Consider the following 17,580-nt stretch of genomic DNA (forward strand, 5'->3'; position numbering starts at 1 on the left):
ATTGCATTGTGTCTTTGTGGACTTAGAGAAAGCATTTGACAGGGTGCCTAGACAAGAGTTGTGGTACTGTATGAGGAAGTCGGGAGTGGCAGACAAGTATGTAAGAGTGGTATATGATATGTATGAAGGTAGTGTGACAGTGGTGAGTTCTGTGGTAGGAGTGATAGATGCATTCAAGGTGGAGGTGGGATTTCATCAGAGATCAACTTTGACCCCTTTCTTAATTTCAGTATAATGGACAGGTTGACAGATGACATCAGACAGGAGTCCCCTTGGACTAAGATGTTTGCAGATGACATTGTGATCTGTGTTGAGAGTAGGGAACAGAGTAAGGAGACCCTGGATAGGTGGACATATGCTCTAGAGAGGAGGTGAATGAAGGTCAGCAGGACTAAGACAGAATGCATGTGTGTGAATGAGAGGGAGGATAGAGGAATGGCGAGGATTCAGGGTGTAGAGTTGGTGAAGGTGGATGACTTTAAATACTTGGGATCAACAGTTCAGAGTAATGATGTGTGGAAGAGAGGTGAAGAAGAGGGTGTACAGGCAGGGTTTAGTGGGTGGAGAAGAGTGTCAGGAGTGATTTGTGACAGATGGATACCAGTAAGAGTGAAAGGGAAGGTCTACAAGAGGGTAGTGAGACCAGCTATGTTATATGAGTCAGAGATGGTGGCATTGACGAAAAGACAGGAGTCAGAGCTGGAGGTGGCAGAGTTAAAGATATTAAGATTTGCACTGGGTGTGACAAGGATGAACAAGATTCGGAATTAGTATATTAGAGAGTCAGCTCAGGTTGGACGGGTTTGGAGACAAAGCCAGAAAGGTGAGATTGCGTTGGTTTGGACATGTGCTGAGGAGGGATGCTGGGTATATTGGAAAAAGGATGCTAAGGATGGAGCTGCCAGGTAAGAGGAAAAGAGGAAAGCCTAAGATAAGGTTTATGGATGTGGTGAGAGAGGATATGCAGGTGGTTGGTATGACAGGGCAAGATGCAGAGGACAGGAAGAAATGGAAACAGATGATCTGCTGCGGTGACCCCTAATGGGAAGAACTGAAAGAATTATTTCTAAATATTTTTAACTGTCTCACTGGGCCTCTGCGGAAAATGGGTGTACGCCCAATCGAACTATTCCAGTAAACAAATTGATAAATAAATGACACTATGTGTGACTGTACAGTATACTTGCAAACATCTTTATCCACTATGTGCCTGGCTGTACTGTACAGTGCTGTGCTCACATTGCATGTGCTATTTGTGAGGAACTGTTGTGTTTATACTGTAGTATGGCAGTAGTATAAATGTGTGTGTGTGCATTATACTGCATTTTGCAATGACAGCGACTAATGTATCAGGCTCACCACATTTGGAATACTGCCTTGAAGCTGGACATTGTTTTGCATATAAACGCGATTTTGCAGGGCATATCCCACCCCGCAATCCTTACAAAAGAACTGGTTCCATCTTTTCAGCAAAATAAAATACTGATGTTGTATAATATTGTTTCGTGTGTTAAGGTAATTCAGGTATTGAATCGTTATTTTGGGAAAAAGAGGAAAGTTGCAAAATATTTCTTGTTCTAAAATCACAGCGGTTCAGTTCCGATTACTCCTTAATTTTAGGTATACCAGCACAATTGCTTAAGTAGGGATTGTTATGCAAAATGATGGATAGGGGTCAAGTAATCATAAAAACTCGTGTGTTGTCAGACGGCAGCTCATTCTACATTAGTCTAACATAGCCGACATAAAACAGACGAATAAACACAATAACTATGCCTCAGGACTTAAGCAGCGTGCATCCAGTTGCAGTGAGGGGTGGAGTCACAATGCCATGGTCTGATTACCTTAGCAGAGGTCTTCCTTCTGGGGTGGGAACGTTTCTCGTCATTCGATTCATGCTATTGGCTACACTGCCAGAAGTAGGCGGCAACCGCGGGCTGAATGGGGAAAATGACATCGGCCCTCTTTATAGTTACCAATAGAGAGGGAGCGCGTGATGCATAACGCAGTGACTTTTGTAAATGTGGTCGATTGTAATGTACTCGTGTGTTAGTTGTGGTTTGATCTTTTAGGTATAGGTTATTAGTAAAACGGCATGCTATGGCCGAGGATAGAAGCGATGCAATCATAGTGACCTGTACTGCGCCTGTCAACATCGCAGTCATTAAGTACTGTAAGTTATTGTTACAACTGGTTGAAACTGTTATTGTATTTGCATTTCACTGTGTATTTTGTAGTTATATCTGTAATGCTTAGTTTAGTGAGGAAGTGGAGTCCTATGCTCCTGCAGGTTTAAGTTGACGTGTGTGTTTGGAGGGAGGGGGGTCTCCCTCAACTGTCATAGGTACTCAAGGAAGGATGTCTCTTAATTTAGTTTGATTTTTTTCTCTCTCTCCTTAAATTTCTGATAGGACAGTGATGGTTAATGTAATAAACTACTAGTGCCGGGCATTACAGACATTTTTCAGAAAATGCATACTAATGTAAATCTTTTTTTTTATTTATTATTATTTTGTAGTACCACTGTTTAAAATGTGTCCTTCTGTACGTGATATGACCCTTCCCGGATTGTTGAGCTGATAGGTTCATGTGTGTGGTGCGGGAGGATGATCTGGTATTAACGTTGTCATGATGGCTAAGAGAGTTGGTTTTGTTGCTGGAAGCATATAGCATAGATCATATTAGACATTCAAGGGGTGCTGATTTAAGTGTGTTTTCCTGGGAGCAGAGCTAATCAAATTGAAGGTTATTACTTAGGACAGTGCACTATTCCAAAAGTTGATTTAAAAGAAGCACACAAGGTAAGTTTAATTGCTAGAGGAACATGCTGATCAAAGGTTTACAGGAAAGTTTTGAGTGTTATTTTGAGTCAGGGGTCCACTGAGACCAGAAAAGCGACTTAGAGATATGACAAGTGGTGAAGACAGTTGTACATTTTTATGTAGAACATTGTTTAAATTTAGTTACTTCTTTGAAGCCTTCTGACTTATTTTTGACTTTGTATAGGTACAGTTCCTAGAATGTGGGAATACTAAAGAAATAAATAATTTCTGATGAGTGCACTAACATAAGTTGTATTACTAGAAGCACAAAACTTAGTGAAAGTTGAAGGATTCTGGACCTGCTGAACTTAGTTTCACACTCTAGGAGCACTAAGTCAAGAAGCGTTTCTTGGTGATCACAGTGGGCTGATGTTTCTTAGAGTATTGGAAGCAGATAAGTGAACTCTAACATGTAATTTAGTAAATGAAATGGACATTTAAACAAACTAGGCTTGAAGTACATGTCAGAGCATGGTGCTCTTTTTGAAAATTTTGAATTAACAACCGTAATCTTTTATTAACTTAGGGACGTGATGATTAATGATCAGCAGTATGGTTTCATGCCGGGAAAGAGCACTACAGATGCAATGTTTGCTCTGAGAGTGTTGATGGAAAGGTACAGAGAATGTCAGAAGGAGTTGCATTGTGTTTTTGTAGACTTAGAGAAAGCATATGACAGGGTGCCTAGAGAGGAGTTGTGGTATTGTATGAGGAAGTCAGGAGTGTCAGAGAAGTATGTAAGAGTGGTACAGGATATGTACGAGGGTAGTGTGACAGAGGTGAGGTCTGCGGTGGGAGTGATGGATGCATTTAAGGTGGAGGTGGGGTTACATCAAGGATCACCTCTGAGCCCTTTCTTATTTGCAAAGGTGATGGACAGGTTGACAGATGAGATCAGACAGGAGTCCCCATGGACTATGATGTTTGCAGATGACATTGTGATCTGTAGTGAGAGTAGGGAACAGGTGGAGGAGACCCTGGAGAGATGGAGATATGCTCTAGGGAGAAGAGGAATGAAGGTCAGCAGAAATAAGACAGAATATATGTGTGTGAATGAGAGGGAGGATAGAGGAATGGTGAGGATGCAAGGAGTAGAGGTGGTGAAGGTGGATGAGTTTAAATACTTGGGGTCAATAGTTCAGAGTAATGGTGAGTGTGGAAGAGAGGTGAAGAAGAGAGTACAGGCAGGATGGAGTGGATGGAGAAGAGTGTCAGGAGTGATTTGTGACAGACGAGTACCTGTAAGAGTGAAAGGGAAGGTCTACAAGAGGGTAGTGAGACCAGCTATGTTATGTGGGTTGGAGACAGTGGCATTGACAAAAAGGCAGGAGACAGAGCTGGATGTGGCAGAATTAAAGATGTTAAGATTTGCACTGGGCATGACGAGGGTTGACAGGATTAGGAATAAGTATATTAGAGGGTCAGCCCAGGTTGGAAGGTTTGGAGACAAAGCCAGAGAGGCACGATTACGTTGGTTTGGACATGTGCTGAGAAGGGATGCTGAATATATTGGGAAAAAGATGCTAAGGATGAAGCTACCAGGTAACAGGAAAAGAGGAAGGCCTAAGATAAGGTTTATGGATGTGGTGAGAGAGGACATGCAGGTGGTTTTTGTGACAGAGCAAGATGCAGAGGACAGGAAGAAATGGAAACAGGTGATCTGCTGTGGCGACCCCTAACGGGAACAGCCGAAAGAAGATAATGATGAATCTTTTTATTAACTTAAAAAAAAAAAGAGGTAGTCTATAGCATGAATTGAGTACAGTTTCCTGTTTTCCTTATGGACTAATCTAATTTTTAATGTGTTTAATTTTATCATGACACACAGATACATTTAGTATTACATGAAACAGCAAGACACTTATATGATAACAGGTGGGATTCCGCAATCAAATATTACTTAATTTGTGTTGTGTCTGAATCATAAAAATTGTGATATGCAGTGTTCGTCTGCCCATTTTACAACTTTTCTTTAAGTGCTTCGGTACAAAGAAAAGATAATTGACTTGTCTAGGTGTAAAGTTGAATCATTCCTTCTCCAAGAATGATGTCTAGGTGCAGACACTGATTAGATGCAGTAATTGGTTAAGTAGTGGGTATCATTCCAGAGCATCAAGTATGTGTCAGCATGGGATGAGATGCTTGACTGTTCAACTTGCTTTGCAAATGATGGTCTGCACCTCTCATTCCAAGGTTTTTGTACACCAGTTAAAACCTTTGGTGCTAGTGCAATGATATGAGGTTGTGCCATCTGTGCCAGGGAGAGTAGGGCAGTGCATGTGTAACATATGCCACCATAGCTAGCTGGAGTTTTGTAAAGAATTTTATGTCATTTGACTATCACACTGATTTGTACAGATGCTTGTGTTAAAATGTATTTGTAAAGTTGCTTGTGTTAAAAATGCATCAACAGTAGGTCCTGCTGGATAGAAAAGAGATGTTCACATATGTCAAAGAGTATTATTATAACTGATTAAATATATATGTTTTAACAGAGAATTCTGGAAGGGAAGAGGTTAATCTCAGTCCAGCTAATTTTGAAAAATATGTTGAAAATTAAATGGGTTGATTTAGGCCATAAAGATTTTATCTTACAAGTCTGATTGCAGCCAGAGGCAAAAATGTCTGGGAAAACCAGGATTAGGAATCTTATTGTATTTTCCTTAGGGGTAAATTAATTGTTACCCTGGAAGGGTAGAAGTTTTTGAAATTGTTTTATAGCTTTCAGATGGTACAACAGATCTTAGCAAAGCTCTGGATGTGTATTGTACCAGAGTCAGGTGACCAGATGTGATGACATTCTATAACCAGCACTAACATTATTTTTTTAGATATTAGTGAGAGATATTCTGGAACTCTTGCAGCAGCACTTTGTTTTTTGGAACCTGATAGGAAAATCTCTCTCAGACATCTCACAAAACCACACACACCATCTTGCCTTGCTGTAGAATGCAACTCTACACTCTTCATCTTGCCTTGCTGCAGTAAATAACTTAACTAGGGAACAGCAATTCTTTAGTTAGTCATGAAAATATAGTAAGATTATTTAAGTATTGTTTTTCTGGATCTGTGTGAATCTATCCAGCTGTGATTCTTTTATATCTTCTGTGATGAAACTTTGGTGTTTATTGTAACTAGATATTCAGTATTCTCATGTTTTCTGTTTTATTATTTATTAACTGTTCTTATACCTTTCATTATGGCTGGTCTTTTAGATTATACTTTGAACATCTTAAGAGCACCTATGCTTATTTTAGTGATGCTGTGGCCGCTCCTGAAAGCCTTGCTGCATCTGTCAAACTCTGCCATTTGTAGTAGTATTAATTTTACTCAATATAAATGGGTACCCTTGTAAGAGCTGTAGAGTAGCATGATTACCTTATAGCCTGGACAGAGGGGACACAGCTGGTAAATCTGTGCCAGCCTTTCCTAGGTGTGTTTGTGTTTGTGTGTGTGTGTGTGTGTGTGTGTGTGTGTGTGTGTGTGTGTGTGTGTGTGTGAAAATCAAATATCCAAGTGTGTGTGTCAGCTACTTGCAACAGGGACACAGTGCTCCAAAGTGGTCAGTGTGGAGTCTTGTTTGGAGCCTGGAGAGAGAGAGTGAGAGAGTCCAGTCCCAGGTATGGCATGTGCTTTGTGCTCTTAGGGGAAATTGTGCTTGGTGCAGAGAGCTGCATCCGAAAATACTGTGTGAATCCATTTTTGTTCCTAGTGGCCATCCCTCACCAGCGTCAGTGGTGAGGACTGAAGCTGCTTGATTACTGGCCAGGAATAGGGACCTGTCACATATTGTTGGCAGCTGGGTTGGATATTAATTGAACTTCAGTAGTCTGTGGGCAATTGTCCCTGAAGATGTGTGTACTCTCAGCAGCCATAAAGTAAATATACAGAGTTTCATTTTCATAACAGTTTTGTTTATTTTTGTTAGTTTCGTTTAGTCAGGGAAAACGCGCAAAGATGTCAGCAGAGGATTGTGTCAAGCTGACAAAGAACTAGTTGGCCAAGGTGTGTGAAGCCAGAGGACTGGTGCATGCCAGTGTGACTAAAGAGGAATGGATCTCAGTCTTGGTCACAGCTGCAGCATGGACTAGCAACCATGAAGACAACCAGTCTGCTGATGGGGATCTGCCATCTTCAGAAACAGGACAGTTCACCTTTTTCTCAGAGGGCTTAAAAATCTGTCTGGAGTTAAAGAAACTTGAACTGGAGGCCAAAGGCTTGGATTTAGAATTAGCAGAGACACTGCATCATTTGGAGGCCAAAGAAAATGAAAAACAGCACCAACATGAGGGGGAGATGCTGACTCTTCATCAGGGTCATGGAGGTAATGGGGAAGGGAATAACCAAACCACAGAAGCAATAAAAGTTAGTAAATTTCTTCCACAGTTTATGGAGGATGATAATTTTGATAGTTTAATTCATATATTTGAAAGAGTATGTAAACCATATAATGTTTACCAAGGGCTGTGGGTACAGTTCCTGACCCCCTTACTCCATGGTAAAGCTGTAACTGCTGTTTCTAAATTGCTGGATACTGATTGTTTATGGTATGGTAAAGTTAAACAATGTTTATTAGAATGTTTTAAGTTAACACCTGAAGCTTACAGAAAAAAAAATGTGAATATAGAGGCAAGGCAGATGAAAGTGTATGTGATTATTTGAGTTAAGCAGTTATTTTCATAGGTGGGTGTTGGGTCACCACTTTAGAAAGGCTGGCAGACCTTTTGGTGAGGGAACAAGCCCTTAGCACTTTCACTGAGGACATGAGAATCTGGTTGGTAGACTGGGAGTATAACTGTGTAGATGAGCTGGGAAGAAAAGGGGATCTCTACTTAGCAAGCAGGGCACAATTACACAAAAGGGGTTACCCAGTGCTGCACATAGATATAAGGAAACCCATGGTGAGCAGCATAAACCACCCCAACAGAGTCTTCCCGTAACAGGGAAGCCACTAATTCAGGTACACAGCCAGGGACAAGGAAGGGTTAGATGTTTTAAATGCAACTAGAGGGGCTATGTAGCATACAAATGTCCACTGAATCAAGGTGGGGAACAAAGGTGAGCAGAACCAGCAAGTGGGAATAACAGCATGATAGTGGTAAGTTCTCTGGAGACTACAGGGGTACCAAATTATCACTGGAGTTTGTATCCTGTCTTAGTGGATTGAAGACAGGCCACTGCTAAGTGATACACAGCCTCTGACATAACCATTGTGGAGCCTGAAGTGGTTAAACAGGAGCAGTACTTGCTTGGGAAGTCCACTCCAGTCAGAGGTTTAAGAGGGATCCTATTCCACATACCTTTGGCTAGGGTTCACCTTGACTGGGGGGGTGGAAAAGGAAGCAAGCAGGTAGGTGTGTTTGAGGATACCCTACAGATGTCTGATAGGGAATGATTCTGATAATGCAGTACCTTGTGTGCATGCAGTTACAAGCAGTCAGGCTTGGAGACGGGCATGTGTGTCTGGTAGCCTGGGGAGACCCAGACAGACCACACACCTGGAGCTGGGGCTGGTGATGAGTCTGTTTCATGGAGGGAGCTACCCTGTAGCAGTGAGCCTGAAAGTGAGCCACAGCTGCTGGTATGTACTGATGTTCCCATGGACAGGGTGACATGCAAAGACAGAGGTGAGTGTAGTACCCAGGCTGACAGTGAAGCACCATTGTCTGAAGATATCAAGCTTCCTGTGGAAAGGGAGCTGGGAAGGGTCACAAAGATAGAGCTGAGACAGTATCAGCTTTCAGATCCTACCTTACGAAGCTTGAGGGAGGTAGCTAAGTTGGCACCTGCTTCTCAAGGAAATGGGGAGTCTATACACTGGAACAAAGGGTTACTGTATAAAGAGTGGACCCCTGAGGGAGGGCTAGAGGGTGAGGTAATACAGCAGTTGGTAGTGCCCAGAGCCTACCGTATGGCACTTCTAGCCATAGCCTATGATATTCCTTTTGCAGGTCATATTGGCATAAAGAGTACCAAGAGATGCATTATGCAGAGCTTTTATTGGCCTAGAATTGCAAGGGATGCCAAAAGGTAGGCAAGGCAAAGACAAAGCTCCTTTGATGCTTTTGCCTGTGATTGATGAGCTGTTCAGACAGTAGCTATAGTTATTGTGGGACCTCTGAGTACCCCAAGTTCCACAGGGAAGAAGTATATCCTGGTGGTAGTAGATTATGCTACTAGATACTCTGAGGCGGTGGCTATGTCCTGCATTGAGGTAGAGAAGGTGGCAAATGCTTTGTTAGAGATTTTCAGCAGGATAGGTTTGCTGAGAGAAATACTTACTGACAGAGGTGCCAATTTCATATCAGACCTGCTGGCTTGTCTGTGGATGCGCTGTGGGGGGTGAAGCACCTAAAGACCACCCCTTATCATTCCCAGACTAATGGTCTTGTGGAGAGGTTAAACTCTACAGTAAAAACCATAAAGCAGGCATTTGCAGACCAGTTTAAGAGAGAGTGGGATAAACATTTGCCCCATTTGCTCTTTGCATACAGAAAAGTACCCCACATGTTTTTTACCCTTTGAGTTGCTGTATGGGCATAGAGTGAGGGGACCTTTAGATCTGATTTGTGATGAGTGGGAGGCTGAGTGTGAATCCCACAAGGATTCTGTTATGGCATATGTCCCAAACCTCAGGACAAGGCTTGGGGAGCTCATGGGCTTGGCCCAGGAGAACCTGGCAGGAGCCCAACAGCAGAATATGGTCTGGTATGACACAAATGCTCGAGTCCAAGAGTATGCTGTGGGGCAGCAGGTTATGGTGCTCAGGCAGGGGCACAAATTATACCATGTTAACATGATGTAGCCTGACCATGATAGGTAGGCCGTGGTGCTGAGTATTTGCAGGGGATGGCAGGCATTTCAAAAGTTTAAAGGGCCTTTGGGAGGATCCCCTGTGTTAGCCAGTCCAGATTACAGCAAATAATTTGTTGTGCAGGTGGATGCTTCAAACCATGGGGTGGGAGCTGCACCTAACCAGGTTTCCTTAGAGGGAGAAGAGCAGCCAGTTGTATATTTCAGCTGTAGACCCCAAACCAGGGAGGAATGTTATGCAGCTGTAGAAAAAGAATGTCTAACCATAGTATGGGCACTGCAGAAACATCAGCCCTATCTGCATGTAAGGAAATTCACTGTGGTTACAGACCAAAATTCCTTAACATGGCTACATTGTGTCAGCCAACAAAATGTTAAGTTATTAAGGTGGAGCCTAGGATTGCAGGCATATGACATGATAGTGCAGCACTGTAGTGGGGTCAGCAATGCCAGTGCAGAGGGGCTTTTAAGAGAGGGTATAGGTTAATGTGTTCCTAGACAGGCCTATTTCTCTCAAGCATTTTTCCAGAATCACTTGAAAAACTGGCTTGATTCTTTAAAGGGGGAGAGATGGGCTGATATGAGGTAGTGCTCTCTCTGCCTGGGAGAGTAGGGCAGTGCATGTGTAACATATCCTAGCATAGCTAGCTGGAGTTTTTAAAGAATTTTATGTCATTTGATTATCACACTGATTTGTAGAGATGCTTGTGTTAAAAATGCATCAACAGTGGGTCCTGCTGGACAGAAAAGACTCATACATGTATGTCAGACAGTATTATTATAATTGATTAAATGTATATGTTTTAACAGAGAATTCTGGAAGGGAAGAGATTAATCTCAGTCCAGCTAATTTTGAAAAATAGGTTGAAAATTAAATGGATTGGTTTATGCCATAAAGATTTTAGCTTACAGGTTTGATTGCAGCCAGATACAAAATGTCTGGGAAAATCAGGACTAGGAATCTTACTGTATTGTCTTTAGGGGTGAACTTATTGCTACCCTGGAAGGGTAGAAGTTTTTGAAATTGTTTTATAACTTTCATTTGGTGCAACAGATCTTTTCAAAGCTCTGGGTGTGTATTGTACCAGAGTCAGGTGACCAGATGTGATGTCATTCTATAACAACACTGAAATGATTTTTTAGGTATTAGTGAGAGATACTTTGGAACTCTCGCAGCAGCAGTTTGTGTTTCAGAACCTGAGAGGAAAGATCTCACAGATATCTCACACAACCACACATGTCATCTTGCCTTGATGTAGTAAGTAACTTAACTAGGGAACAGTGATTCATTAGTCAGTCAGGAAAATAATAGTGAGTTAATTAAATATTTGTTTGTCTGCATCTGTGTGAATCTGTCCAACTGTGTTATTTTTATATCACCTGTGATTGAAACTCTGGTGTTTATTGTGACTAGATATCCAGTATTCTCATGTTTTCTATTTTATTGTTTATTATTAAATATTTATATACCTTTCATTGTGTCTGGTCTTTTAGAGAATACTTTTAAAATCTTAAGTGCACTTATGCATATTTTAGTGATACTGTGGCCGATCTGAAAGCCTTGCTGCATTGGTCAAAATCTACTATTTGTATTAGTATTGTTTACTCAATATAATTGGGTACCCTTGTAAAAGCTTTAGAGTAGCTGACTGGTGGCAGTGTAATTTCCTTATAGTCTGAGCAGTGGGGGCACAGCTGGTAAATATATGCCAGCCTTTCCCAGGTGTACGTGGAAAATCAAATGTCCAAGTGTGTGCGTCAGCTGCTTGGAACAGGGACACAGTGCTCCAAATTGGTCAGTGTGGAGTGTTATTTGGGGTCTGGAGAGAGAGAGAGAGTCCAGCCCCAGGTCTTGATTGTGCTTCCTGCTCTTAGGCGAAATTATGCTTGGTGATAATATTCTTGTTCTGGTACTACTCCCCTCCTTCCAGAGACACAGCTGTTTCAACTAGCGCCCTGTGCTGGTCCCATGAACTAGCACCCCACCCCTTGAGTCCTTCAGGTAAAGAGCAAAAAAAAAAATGGTCCCCTCCTTGTACTGGCACACCAACCGGGTGGTTAGACGGTTACACACCCTTTCCCACCTGCCCCAGCTCTTTGGTGGAAGAGCAAAAAAAAAATCCACAATCCAGTACCTGGAGCTACTTAAATGAATGCAGAAGCCAGTTGGGTCCCATTTCTGCTCCCTGCCCCTTCCTTCTTTCTGCAGATTATAGTAAAAAAACAAAGAACAAAAATACGATCTGATTTTTGTCAATTTTCCTTCATTCCTCAACATTGGGGTCCAGATCTGACTCTGCTATTGCATTAGCTTTTGGCCATCAAAAGACTCTCAAGTTCCTCCCTTGCCCATAATATACCAACACCTAATATACCTTTGATCTCATGGGGTGCTTTCACGTTTAGACGTGGTTGCCTTGAGCTCTCAAGTATTTGGTTATAACTATAAATGTTTGCATTTTTTTACATTTCTATAATAGTTTATCATTTTTATCTACTGTAAATCCTTCCTTTTCTTACACTCTGTGTAGTATTTTTTTTAACCATAGTTGGTATTTGTTTCTTTATATTTCTTTTCCTTTTACATTTTCTGGTGCAATTCTTTGTACCATCATTGGTATTTCTCATCCTTTTTCCCCACTATTAAAAAAAAAAAAAAAAAGGACCTTCCTTTTTATTGTTTTTTTTTTTTTATTATTAAACTAATGTGTTAAGATGTCGGAAAAAGGCCCGTTTGGCTTTAAGAAGTGTGAAAAGTGTGGGCACAAGTTGCCCTTGTCTGATGCTCACTCTTTGTGTTTATTATTTGGGCCTGGACCATCTTCAGATAGACTGTCCTAACTCCAAAAACTTTAATCAGTGTGCTGTTATGGACAGGAAACATAATCTTATTTTGAAAAAGTTACTCCTTACATCCTTCTCTGAGGCTATTGCTGGAGCTTAACCCCCCCCAAATCAAAATCAAAGGAGCCTTCCACTAAGTCTCTTAGACATTCAGAATCCTCAACTCCCTTATCTACAGAGCCACCAAAGAAGAAACATAAATTAGATTTAAAGGCTACAGCTGTTCTACTGCTGTCAGATTCGACAAAGGCCTCTTTGGATGCAAGCCCTTCAGATTGAAGGCCTTTACCTACAACCAGATATTCACTTGGTATAGATCCAGTACCTTCCAGAGTACCTTCTCCTTTTATAGAATGCTGGCAGCCTAAGTCCCCATCACTAATTTCCTCTTGTTCTTCCAGAAATCTGACTGAAGAATTCTCTCAGTGCAGATACAGATGGGAGTTATACAGCTCCTACCCCTTCGGAACAGAAAGTCCTAGTTTGCACTACTCCACTAGTTTTGGCTCCTTCTCTGATCAATCCATCCATTTCAAAGCCCCAACAACCATGTCTGCCAGGACTGTCCGGATGATATCCAAAGATATTTGCATCTTCAGCTCTGAAGATGTCTCTGAGTGCTCAGGCCCGGATGGTTTTGGAGCTATCTCTGCCCCTCAGAGCTTCAGCAATGGACAGCTCAGCTCCAACCTCCACTTCGAGTGGAATGCCCTCTGGGGTTGGTGGAGCCGATGGGGCAAAAGTGTGGCTTCTCAGCTCTGTCAGCTGCTTTCTTTCCGGAGCGTTCCATTTTTGAGGTGCTGGAGAGAATTTTGTCTGCTTTGGCAGGATGGACAGTCTTCCCCCTTTTATCATCCCTCTGGATCCTGTGTGTTTATGCACCTAGAGCCTCAACATTCAACACCACAAGGATGGCCAGACCAAAGTCTCCAGGCTACCCAGCAGGGTATCATCATCTATTCTGATACTTCTCCGGAGCATCCCACCAGAGAAGTTCCTAGGAAGAGGAAGTGCAAAAGGAGGCACTTAGATTCCCCACAGGAATCCTTCACTGATGATACTGACTTTGATGAAGAGGAGGGATTCTGGAGGCATTTGGGTCTGGCCATCTATCTTCTGGGTAACATTGCCAACTGATGAGCTCATTGACTTGATCTCTGGGCCGGCATGGAAGGAGCCTGACACAGTTGAACCAGTCCCCAAAAAACCTGATTGGATTTGGGCACCACCTGTAGGAAGGAGGTTTTGGAGCAAGGGAGCATCTGTAGATGCTATGGCCATGGCAGTGGCCACCAAGAAGGAACTTGCAGGGCGGAGTTCCTGTGTTCATGCCACTAACAGAGAATCTAGGGCTTTGGAGAGGTTTGGGAAGCATGTGTATTCTTCAGTGGCCTTCGCCTTTAGATTGATGAACTACCTGGCACATTTTACCAGACTGCAAAAGGACTTGATAAAGGGACTGTCAAAATCCCTTTCTGGGACCACTCCTGCTGAGACTCCAGCTTCTGTGGCTTCAAAGTTAGTGACCCTACAGTCCATTTCTAATTCATCCATGAAGCTCATCTTTCACGCAGCTGAGGGTACCTCAGGGGTAGCAGGTTCAGGCATTTGCTTTAGGAGGCATGCTTGGATGCACTTGTGCGACTTTATGGAGCCCTTCAAGTCCTCTTTTGTCAATGCTTCCTTTGATGGATCCTCCTTATTCAGCCCCAAAGTGAAGAACACACCCTCCAGGTGCGAAAAAGATAGAAAGACCCTCTCTGCTGTGGGAATATGTTTTTCGACCCCTCAAAGGACCTTCTCCAGGAACTGATGAGTTGTATGAAAAATTTGGTTCAAGAAATCCCAGGGTCCTTTCCAAGATCCATATGGAGATAGTTCCCCCAGTGGCAGAGGCAGGAACTCAAATAGAAGACAACACCCATGTGGCAGGGGAGGCCTGCACAACCAAGGGTCTAGCAATTCTTTCTCTGACAGCCCCTATCATCGCTCCTGAATAGAGGCCCAATTGTGCCCCTTCGAGGCAAGCAGGGGTAATTTATCCCTGCACCAGAGAGCTTGGCTAGACCTCACAAAAGATTTGTGGGTGCAGGGGATTATTTCCAGAGGTTATATAATTCCCTTTTCTCTTCCACCTGCATTTTCATGCAAGTTTCCTGATGTTCCACCAGTCAGAGGAAAGCAGTAGCACTAGAAATACGAAGGCTGCTAGAAAGAGAGTCATCCGAAAGGTCCCACCAGATCAGATAGCATCCAGAACTAACTCAAGATTCTTTTCACTGCCAAAGAAAACTGGGGACTGATTTTTGGGGTCTATATTATATACTTGAAGTCTATAACTTTGAATACCATATGATCAACACCATATGGTTGAAGTTATAAAACTTTGAATATATAAAACAAATAAAATAAAAGAACAAACCCTAAACTAAGGGTTGTAGGCAACTAAGGTTGTAGATTTTCCTTTACTGTACTGTAGTGCAATCTTGGAGTTGGTATATTTAAAAAGCGGGGGGTGTTGGGGGTGCAGGGAGGCTTGCCCCCCTGCTTTAACTTGTTAGGTTGCTTTTTTTTTAACTGTTAAAAGTTTTATAACTTCAACCATATGGTGTTGATCATATGGTATTCGAAGTTATAAAACTTCATTCATATAATATAGAGACAATTTTTGGATCTCAGCAACTTGAACAAGTCAGTTCGACACCCAAAGTTTCAGATGACCATGGTTCAGTCCATTCTGCCCTTTTTGTGCAAGGACAACTGGATGTACTCGATAGTATGTATTCTGAAGGTCTATCACATAAAAATGAACAGATAGTCTAGAAGGTATTTATGCTTCCAGCTGGCAGCCAGTCATTAACTGTTCAGAGCACTGCCCTTTAGCCACAGCACCCAAGGTGCTCACCAAATGCATGGAACTGGCAGCAGCTAACTTGAGACTGCAGGGATTCTGAGTGTTTCTGTATTTAGACGACTAGCTGATTATCGCCCCAACCAGGCATCTACTAATAAGAGGAGAGATCAGGTATTCCAGACTTGCTTCCATCTGGAAATAACCATAAATTACAACAAGTGTCTGTTAGAACCATCCCAGAGATTGGAATTCATAGGAGCAGTTTCCAGCACTGTATCAGTGACAGCTTTTCTTTCTCTGTTAAGAGTGCAGACTCTCAGATCACAGGTCAGGAAGGTAATTCACAGTACCACAATCTCAGTCTGATTGATTTTTCAAACCGTAGGATCAATGTCAGCAGCCATAATTTTAGTTCGTCTAGCAAGATTTCACATTAGAATTCTTCAATGGATGCTAGCAATACAGTGGTTGATTCTTTATCAACACGTCGGCTCAAATAAGAATCACTCATGCATGCAAAAGATACCTTTGATGGTGGATTCAATCAGATCAGGTTCTACAAGGCTGTCATTTCATTCTTTCTCCGCCCAAGGCCATAGTGACCACAAACACATTCCAGATTGGGTGGAGGGGGCACTTCTTGGGGAAAATGCTCCAAGGCACTTGGTCCCCTGAAGAGGTCAATACACATATCATTGTTCTGTAAATGACAGCAGTGCTCTTAGCATTGCAGGCCTTCCAAGACTCTCTCCTTTTGGGACAGTTGCAGTTCAGAAGGACAACATGTCAGTAGTGTGGTACATCAACAAACGAGGAGGAGCCAGGTCTTACCCCTTGTGTCAAGAAGTCTTCGGAGTGTGGCAATGGGTGATCTCTTCCAAATGCTTTCTGATAGCAACACACATTCTGAGGAAGTCCATCGTGATAGCAGACAAAGTGAGGAGGTCCATTCTACTACTTCACGAGTGGTCTTTTAACATGGAAGTGGCAGAAATGATTTTCCATCAGTGGAGCCGCCTTGCTATGTTCTTTTTGCATCTCCCCTAAACAAAAACTGCAGCAGCTTCTTTGCCATGATTTTCCCACCAGGGGAATCACCTAGGGACACTCTGCTCCACAATTGGCCCCAGTCTCATATATGCCTATCCCCCTATTCCCCAAATTTCTGCAGAAAACTGCCCGCTTGAAGAGCAAAGTCATTTTCATTGCATCTTAGTGGCTTCGGCAGATTTTGTTCCCTTTCTTTGGCCTCATCTTCTTTACCCACCTTGGAGTCTAGATGTGATTCCAGACCTCCTGCCTTACCTGACAGGCATGATTCATCTGGACATCTCAAACCTCAAGCTAACAGTGTGGTTTCTCCACTTCCTTTAACAGCCAGACAACTGATGCTCTCTTCTCCTGTCCTTCATATACTTTTATCTTCCCATAAAGCTTCTAGAAGAAAACATTACAGAAGTAAATGGAAAAAGTTTGTCTTTTTGGGCACATCAGAGGCATATTTCTCAGTCCTTGTCCAAAGTGTTCTTGAATTTTGGCAGCAATTTTTAATGAAGGTGCTAGCTCCTGTACCATTAGAGCTTAGTTAGTAGCAATCTCTTAACTTTCATATTGGATTTGAGAATTCTTCCCTGCTTCATCTAAGTTTTGTAAGGTGTTTTTGAGAGCCACTGTCCTGTTGAGACCCCCCTTATAAAGACCCTACTCCACCATGGGACTTAAATTTGGTAGTGCAGGCCTTAATTCATTCCCCTTTGAAACCAGCAGCAAAATGTGATTTTAAATTTCTGACCTGGAAAACTATCTTTAGTGTCCATTACCTCTGCTAGAAGAATTTCAAAACTTCAGCCATTGTTCTCTAAGCCTCCTTACTTGATTTTCATAGGGATAGGGTAACATTACAAACCAACCCTTTTTTCCTTCCTAAGGTGGTGTCAGAATCCAGAATGAGTACATAACTTTTGTTTTATTTTAAACTGTAGCAAACTGCTTGTTACAAATGTAATGAGTAGTTGCTACAGTTTATACACCACGTGGAGTGGTACAGCACTCCAGTTTTATCTAACAAAAAAAAAAGAGATTTTTTTTTTACTTTGAAACTGTAGCAAATACCTTGCAACAGATTTAGCAAGTAGTTACTACAGTTTAGACCAAACACTGAATGCTGCAGCACTCAGGTTTGATAGCAAATTGAATACCAACTTTTAAAAGCTGGTATGGACTAAAGATTGATCTGGATTGGCTGAT

At 42.2% G+C, this 17,580-nt stretch overlaps 1 protein-coding gene across 1 annotated transcript in view; it reads left to right on the forward strand.

Moving 5' to 3' along the window:
• The first annotated feature begins 1,988 nt into the window (after positions 1-1,988).
• MVD (mevalonate diphosphate decarboxylase) overlaps positions 1,989-17,580 on the forward strand; it is a 372,131-nt gene continuing 356,539 nt past the window's right edge. The window contains exon 1 of the mRNA XM_044081710.1: positions 1,989-2,173. Coding sequence (XP_043937645.1) covers positions 2,101-2,173 — 73 coding nt within the window. The 5' untranslated portion in view covers positions 1,989-2,100. The remainder of the gene's footprint in view (positions 2,174-17,580) is intronic.

This window comes from Protopterus annectens, chromosome 8.part1 (assembly GCF_019279795.1).
Source record: "Protopterus annectens isolate FY-2018-M chromosome 8.part1, PAN1.0, whole genome shotgun sequence".
NCBI lineage: Eukaryota > Metazoa > Chordata > Ceratodontiformes > Protopteridae > Protopterus > Protopterus annectens.